General features: G+C 39.1%; 1 protein-coding gene across 1 annotated transcript in view; it reads right to left on the bottom strand.

Moving 5' to 3' along the window:
- Nucleotides 1–7,221: 7,221 nt before the first annotated feature.
- Nucleotides 7,222–8,713, bottom strand: part of Mrpl44 (mitochondrial ribosomal protein L44) — a 13,543-nt gene continuing 12,051 nt past the window's right edge. The window contains exon 4 of the mRNA XM_015481459.2: nt 7,222–7,698. Within this exon, the coding sequence (XP_015336945.1) occupies nt 7,527–7,698 (172 nt within the window). The 3' untranslated portion in view covers nt 7,222–7,526. The remainder of the gene's footprint in view (nt 7,699–8,713) is intronic.

Here is an 8,713-nt window from a genome sequence, read left to right as displayed (position 1 = left end):
CTGCAGACAGGAGAACCAGAGAAGCCATGGTGAAATTCTGAAGACCTAAGAACCTGGGGTGCTGATGTGCAGTGTCAGAAGATCTCCTAGCTCCAAAGAGTGAATTTGCCTTTCCTCTGCCTTTTTTTCCTTTTTATTGGTGCATATTAAATATACAGAATGGTGGGTTTGATTATGATATATTCATATACAAAAGCACATAATTTGATCAATTTTATCACCTTCAACTGGTTGAATGATACCCATCCACATTGAGTGAGGGAAGGTCTTCCTCGGAACACTGATTCAAATGCCAATCTCTTCTGGAAACACCCTCACAGACACACCTAGAAATAACACTACCAGCTATTTGAGAGTTCCTCCTTTACTCCAGTCAGGTTGACATCTGAAATTAAATATCACAAGAGCCTACCAGGTAGGTTCCAAGTACTAGAAGGTGCAGAGATCAATACGTCCTTTCCCTGTGTAATTTAGTAATTGGGAGTGAGAGAGAATCCTGGCACAGCAAGTATCTCACTGTTTCAAGTATTTGGAGTAGGACCAACTGGATGTGAGTCCAAGAAAGAATGTACCAATGGTTGCACAGCCAAAGATCCCTGGGCTCCTGACTCCCAACAATGCTCATTCCAGAAAGGACCAGAGAATTGGCAATTCTTGCATAAGTCAGGGCAACACTGGTATGTGATATGGATGGGCTGCTTTCCATCTATAATATACTGGTCACATTAAACTTTGAATTATGTGGTCCTATTTCTGAGTACCTCTTTCATTATTAGTAAAGTTTCAAACATGAATGATGTATGGAACTTGGAAAAATAATAATCAAGTTTCCTGGACTGTCTATCCTTCCATCTTCGCTTGGCCATCCCTACTTACTCATCTTTTTCTTTCTAATCAACACCCAGATTCTGAGCCTGGTTTGCTTTTGGAAATTGTTTATAATCTGTGGACTAAGGGGAAAATTTCTCTCTATTTTTTTATATATTTAAATTAACTTTTACTTTTTGATATACTTCAGTAGAGGCTCCAGGACTTGTCTCACTTTGGAAATATCACATTTCTGAAAACTCCTTTCCTTGAGGGAAACTAGAATAAATTTGAGATATGGAGACTGCCACAAAAATCACAGGCCTGTGATAGATGATTTTTTTTTCTTTTGTGCTGTGGACATGTTTGAGAAAACAATTCATATCATATAGATTAGATGCCACACCAAGTTTGAGCAGGAGACAGGCTGCAATTTTCCTAAAATAACAAAATGGCGGACCTATAGAAAACACAGAGTCAACCATCATGGAAGTCACTCTTCTGACACTTAACAAGATGAGTACTTGTAATTCTGCCTGAGACACAATGGGAAAGGAGAGCAAGCACTGACCCGAATACCTTGGAAGGTCTGTGTCTCGGTGGCCTTTTAAATCTTTGTACTAAATTTGGAGATAATGATAGATGACCTGGAAAAAATCCCAATCATAAGGAACGCTACAAAAAGGAACAAGGGAGAGTCCTTTGTACACTTTACTCTGTTTTTCTGAAAAATGAAAAACTGACAAACAAGACATGTGACATGAGGTTTTGAAGCAATTCACTCTGAGCCAGCAGAGTTGTAAATGCCCCCTTCTTAGTGCTGGTCAGTGGGGACAGTTGGGAGCTGCGAGGCCTGGGGAAGCTGGTGGGTGATAACTGAGTCCTCAGCCTCCTATGACTATTGACTGGAATGCTGTGTCCTCTACCAACCAAGAGTCCACTGAGAGGCCAAAGAGTAAAAAGCACCACTGGCTTTAAAGCCCCATTTCTTTCGAGATTCTTGAACTTCACATTTTAGTGCCTGTCTCAAATCTGGAAGAAAAGGAGATAGAAATGTAATTTCATTGAGAAATTTTCTAAATGAGAAATCACTATCATACCATATGTATTGTTGGTTAGTGTTTACAAATTAAATTATTGAATATTAAGTAGCACAATGGAAATGAACTTTTTGTTAGTGCTCCAAGCTTCTCCTTCTGAAATTTATAACCCCATTTATATAAGGGTAAATGAAGCATAGAAAGTATATGTGTCTGACCTTCCTAGTCATATCTAGGGTCAAGAACTAAGTCCTAGTGGCAGACTGTTGGGAGCCCCATGAACATCCAATGAGTTAATCTGCTAGTTTTCATTATTTTGTCTGAGATCTATGTTAAGTGTCTGCAGGCCCTGACTGACATTGCTGGTTGTTATTATTTAGATGTGCTCATGAATAAGAAAATACAAGGTGGATCAGAAGAGAAATGATTGGGTTATAAGTCTTAATTCAATCAGTGAATTAAACCCCTGATAGGGATTAATTGAGTAATAACTGAAGTGGTAGGGTGTGGCTGGAAGAGGTGGGCATTGGGGCGTGGCTTTGGGGTATATATTTTGTATCTGGAGAGTGGAGTCTCTCCTTGCTTTCTGATCACCATGTGAACTGCTTCCTTCTGCCACACCCTTCCACCATGTTCGGCGTCACCTCCTCACCCCAAGCCCCAAGGAATGGAGCCAGCCTTCTATGGACTAAGATCTCTGAAACTGTGAGCCCTCAAATAATTGTTTGTTCTGTTGGGTGGGTCTTTTAATCGCAGCAGTGAAAAAACTGACTAAAACATGGCTTAAAGGTCCTGACATCGATATGTAAAGGAAGCATCATCAGTGAGTCTGACAAATCCTCTCTGACTTAGAAATATCCTTCTCTAGCTGGCAGTGGCCTCATGACTCATTTCTTCTGAAGGAGGAGGATTGGATTAGGATAAATCAGTAGTTCATTTTGAAACTTAATTTACGTCAGCTCTGGTAAAAAGATATTCTATGAATAATCAAATAAGAATTTAATGAAAGAGAATAAGTTAATATCTGTTTCTTAATTGTTTATCTCCTAAAAAAAAATTTCTTAACCCATCAGTCTTTTGTTCTGAGTGAGTACTATCAGGCAGTCAGATGAATGAACAAGAACAGGTGTTTATTAGTAGGAATCACAGACACTACTAGTTCTACGGTTTTTCCAGCACATATACTTGTGATTATAGTGTAATTGCATGCATTTCCACCTGGAAAAATCAGTTTTAATTTGCAAGATAGGATTTAATCAAGCAGTTACTCTAGGTCTTCTACAGAGAGAAACATGAATTTCAAGTGCTCTGATGCACAACTGAAGTCAAGAGCCACAGCTCTAGGTCTTAGATGGCTGAGGGTCCTTTTGAGTTCTGGAGAGATGATACAGGGATCAACTGAGGGAAATAAAAAAGCTTAAGAATAAAGACCTGGGGCATCATTCCGACAGCTATCCAACCTCATGTGGGCATTCCTCATGTGGGGAACGTTATGAGAGGGCCTTTTGGTGGCAAGAATGTCTGTATACATCTGGTTTTAAGAAGTGTCAAGATGGACTCTAGGATCCCCCAGTAGTGCACTTACTCTTCATAAAAAGAAAATAGGGAGAAAGGAATAGCAATATGGGGCCAAAAAAATTTTAAAAGTCTTAAATTAAAAATGTTATCTTTAGCAGCCCTGCAATTTCCCCTTTTCTCAGAATACCTTGGAAGAAAGAGTCCAAACATCCATATCATGGCATCAGAAATGAATGTTCATGTAGTGAATTCCTAACTTACAGCCTCCTGAGGAGAGGAGGAAGGTGGGCTAACTCCCGTAGGCATATTCATATAGAGGAGTAGAGCTCTAGGGGCCTGAAAAAGTTATGGTGCACTGTACTCCTGTGCCATATGCAGATGTATGCTATCTTGTTTTAGTGTTTCCCCCAACAAGGCACCAGTTCATCCTGAACTCTCCTGTTGGATTAGAGCACCACCTTGTGGCCAAAATCAATATAACTCCAAACACAAAGAGCAGCCCCAATTTGTTCCATTCATAGAATATTCCTAATTCACCTTCTCATGGCCACATAAAATAATCAGAGAATAATATTCCCCATTCTATATGGCATAAATAAAATATTACATAAATCAAGAAGAACAGGCTTTATGTAATTGAGTCAATGGATAATAAACTTTTTAAATTTTGACTAAGGCACCTTTTTGGGTAAATTTATTCTTTGGGCTTAACAAACTAGAAAATAGGAAAAGGTGGGAAAGGAGGTCTCATTTCAAAGTAGATCAACTAATATCTTTCTCTGGTGCCAACCCAACTTCAAGCATCAGTACTTTTATATCACAACAACTTTCTTATGGTTTTGATTGCCTTTACAACACAGATCAAATACCAGTATTCAAAATGATCACTGATGCACTTGAACACCAATTCCACATGAAGACACCCATGCACCCATTCCCCTATTACCCACACATCAAACTTCTGCACTGTTTATTCTCATAGGACAGAGTTATCCAGAGATTGGTTCCAAGTTTCCAGCTATTTCACAAGGAACTGCAACAGTATGTTAATTTTTCTACATTCCAACCCATTACATATATGTGATTTAAAAATGTACAGTTCAATCGGGTGCAGTTGCTCATGCCTGTAATCCCAGTGGCCTGAGACACTGAGACAGGAGGAATGCAAGTTCAGAGTGAGCCTCAGCAACTTAGTGAGACCCATCTTAAAATAAAAAATAAAAAGGTTGGGAATGTGGCTTAGTGGTTAAGTGCCCCTGGCTTCAATCCATGGAAGGTTTGCAAGGTAGGGGGGAAGGAAGTGGGGGAGGGAGGGAGGAAGGAAGGATGGAGGGAGGGAGAAAGGGAGGAAGGAAGAACAACTTAAATTTAAAGATTTTGGTTAGTAATATGTTAAATCACAATTATTTTTTTAAATTAAGGGATACGGATCTCTTTACTTGCAAAATACTTTTATGAACTAAAGCTAGATTTGTTCCACATGGAAATCTAGAAAAATCAGGATTTCCTTGAAAACCTAAGGTAAGGAGAGTACCCTTCCAACATTGTAGGCAAACTGCCCTGAGCTGGAGAAATTTGGGATTACATTTTCTGCACTTACTAGTAGAGGGGAAAGGGATTTCTGAGTTTGCAAATAAACAAATTCTCTAAAAACTTCAAAAAACCCACCTAAAAAAACCCTTAGAGTAGTATTCTAGCTAGGATCTGGCCCTTCACATACTCTGGATGAGGAAGCTATGGAAGATGCTGGCTTACAGTCTCTTGCTTTTCAGAAACTTTCATTATTATGTCTTTCCCCACAGTGTCAATTAGAGACCTATCAAGTTACATTTACTTGTTTGGGATGACAAACATAAGTGATGCTTATACTACTGGGTTTGGTCCTTTCTCCTTGTGTTCATTATTGGAGTTGGAGTTAACACTCAAAAAAAAAGGTGAATTTCTATTTAAACCGATCGATCCAGCCAACTAGATACTCCTCCAATTTTCCCCGGATAGAAACAGAAAGGATTAAAGAACCAGAAAGACACTCTTAAAATTTGCCCTCTACTGAATAACTGTGTTCAAATACTTAGGACAGTGCTTGGTATATATATAGTAACTTAACTACCTGAGATAGCTGTAAATCCTCTTAAACATGACTCAAGTTCTACTTTTCGAGCCAGTCTCAGGAAGGGAATTTGCTTCTCAGCTGGGTTGAGCTGTGCCTGGGCTGTGGGCAGGACCACTCAGTCAGCTGCCCCCACGGTCACGCTCTGGAGTGGAAAGACTTCCTTACTCCCAACATAAACCCAGAGCTGAAAACAGAGCATCTCCCACCTCGGCATCGCTTGCTTGAGAAGCACTTCTTTGCAGCTTCAAGAACACAGACGACTTGGTCCTGGCCGTGGGTCCTTGGTCTTACTTCCACAGGGCAGACCTGTGGAGGCTTTTCTGAACCAGTGCTTCTGCAGCAGCTCCAAGGAAGTCGTGCTCATCTGCAAGTTGTTGGGTGTGGGCTGGATTTTTTCCTAGGCTGCTTCAGATGGATCCTCCTGCTCTTTTTCTTTCTGGCTATTTCAGCAGGCAGACTTTCATGGCTTCTTTGCTTTTGGGCTTGAAATTGGTTTGGGCCAATTTCAGGCTTTTAACTCTCCCAGTCCCTCTCCTTGCCCAATCATTGTGATTTGTTTGCCTCTTTAGAAGGCGACAAATCCTGTCAGGTGGCTCAGCCCTTGCCTTTGCAGGCCTGAGCCAACTGCTTTATGTGCCATCCCGAGAGCGCTGGATTATCAGTTTCTAGGTTCCCTGGAACAGTCCTGTGCTACACGCCGGCCTTCCTCTTTCCTGCCAGGACCCTGACTGGTACAAGTCAGGAAGCCTAACAACCCCCATGACCATGAGCTCCTCTCCCTAGATCTGCTTCAGCCCTCCAGCCTGCAGCCTGTTTAGACTGAAAAGAAAACGGTCAACCAACATGCCAGAAAAGGAGTTTTAAAGGTCCTTCATCTTCCTCTATAGAAAGCGTTCATGGCAAAAGAACACTGAGTTTTAACATTTTTATGGTTCTCAATTCCAGTCCTGCTTTTCTTGTTAAACTGTGAGAGTGATTACCAGCAGCCTAATCTAAAAATTATTACTATTGCTAAAATGGTAAAAAGAAATCAAAGGGAATTTGCAGTTGGAGGATTACTGAACTGAATACAAAGGATTAAAGAACCAGAAAGACACTCTTAAAATTTGCCCTCTACTGAATAACTGTGTTCAAATACTTAGGACAGTGCTTGGTATATAGTAACTATTGTTACAATTACAGAATATTAAATTGAACCCGTCAATTTATTTTATATTTTATTTTCCCATTAGCAACAACACTGAAAGCTGCTTGAGTTTCATTTTCTTAGAAAAGGCAACTTCTTAAAAGTATAAAATTTATCTGCCATTTACTTGCTTTATAGAAACTGAGTCAGAAATACATTAGAGCTGGGTGCGGTTGTACACACTTATAATCCCAGCGGCTCTAGAGGCTGGACAGGAGGATCATGAGTTCAAAGCCAGCCTCAGCAACAGTGAGGCCCTAAGCAACTCAGTGAGACCTATCTCTAAAGAAAATACAAAACAGGGCTGGGGATGTGGTTCGGTGGTCGAGTGCCCCTGAGTTTAATCCCTGGTACCACATCCCCCCAATAGAAATATATTAGAAGTACAAAAAATTTTAGACCTAGACTCTAGAGATCATGTAAATACAAGTTAGTTATGATCTGTAGTTTGCATTTCTGGAAATTTTAAGCTATTACCATCTTACTTAAATTTACATTAGAGAAGCAAAGTACATCAACCTCCTACACTTCTAAATATATCAAATTAAACTGTAATGTAACACTGAAAGAGTAACATTTTTATTGGTATTACAGCGGAGTTTCCACACCAAACATATTTAAATTATAATAACTCAAAGCTAGAAGGGAACAAAATATACCTATCTGTACAAATTATACACAACAATAAAACCAAGGACTTTAACCAAAATTTCTTGGAAAACAGAGATTAAAATCAAAATCCCTGTGACCTGCTTGAATGCTTATATAATTTTAGGAACACAATATGAAGATCTATGTCTTTATAATCTTAATGTTTAGCTGGGAACATCTCTGACATTTTCCCCATGGTTTTGCCGGCTGGCTAGCTGGCAGAGCTGGTCTTCTCTGCTCTTAAGTTCTCTTTGGGTTTGGAGTAGTCCCAGGGCCTTCTGTTTTCTGTGAATCCATAAAGTTTTCTAAGGGCCACTCGAGCAGCTTCCTCTTCTGCAACCAGAATGGTTTCCCCAGGTCCTTCTGCAATCAATTTTTTATCACTGGAAAGAAAACACACAGTGGTCTTCAATGACAAGGTGCCTCACAGGACAGCACACAAAGCAGTCACGTCTTCTGACCCTCACTTTAATAATGTCCCCAGAAGTAACATGACAGCTTTAGATGTACCTCTTGGTGTTTAACTAGTTTTGTTGCAAGTTCATTTTATATAGGAATTAGACAAAAAGAATTTTCATTCCCATAAAAATATAAACAATTTACTAGGCCCAGTATTTTTCAAGTCAAAAAAGCAAGGCATGCACATATAAGTATAGGCTTGATTTTTTAAGTGGGAGAAGTGGAATATAATATCTTGTAAAAACCTGAAATATTAAAAATATTCCTGGGAATCATTATTAGATGGTTTTAGATCATTGAGTGAATTATCTGAATAAAGAAATAAGTTATTTGAAGAAAAATGGTTGAAAAACAGTCCTTTCTGAATTTGCCACCTAAACTTTATCACAGAGGATTTATCAGCTCTATATTTTAAAATTACACACTTTAGATATCTAAAACTTACTTGGATTTTTAAAACATTTTATTTTTATCATGCACTCTAATTTATTCCCCCAAAGCAAGTAAGCACTAGATATTGACAATTAGTGTTCTAATAAACTAATCTTCAATAAGACTCCAAAAGTGCAAGAAGTAAAATCAAGAATCAACAAATGGGACCGTATCAAACTAAAAAGTTTCTTCACTGCAAAAGAAACAATTAAGAATGTGAACAGAGAGTCTACAGAAGGGGAGAAAATCTTTACCACCAGTGCCTCAAAGCATTAATCTCCAGGATATACAAAGAACTCAAAAAAACTGAACACTAGGGGCTGGGGATGTGGCTCAAGTGGTAGCGCGCTCGCCTGGCATGCGTGCGGCCCGGGTTCGATCCTCAGCACCACATACAAAGATGTTGTGTCCACCGAAAACTAAGAAATAAATATTAAAAAATTCTCTTTAAAAAAAACAAAAAAAACTTAACACTAAAAAAAAAAAAAAAAAAAAAAAAAAAAAAAA

Source organism: Marmota marmota, unplaced genomic scaffold, assembly GCF_001458135.2.
Source record: "Marmota marmota marmota unplaced genomic scaffold, marMar, whole genome shotgun sequence".
In the NCBI taxonomy this organism is placed as follows: Eukaryota; Metazoa; Chordata; class Mammalia; order Rodentia; family Sciuridae; genus Marmota; species Marmota marmota.
The sequence above is the reverse complement of the archived record's forward strand: the minus strand, read 5'-3'. Positions and strand labels throughout refer to the sequence as shown.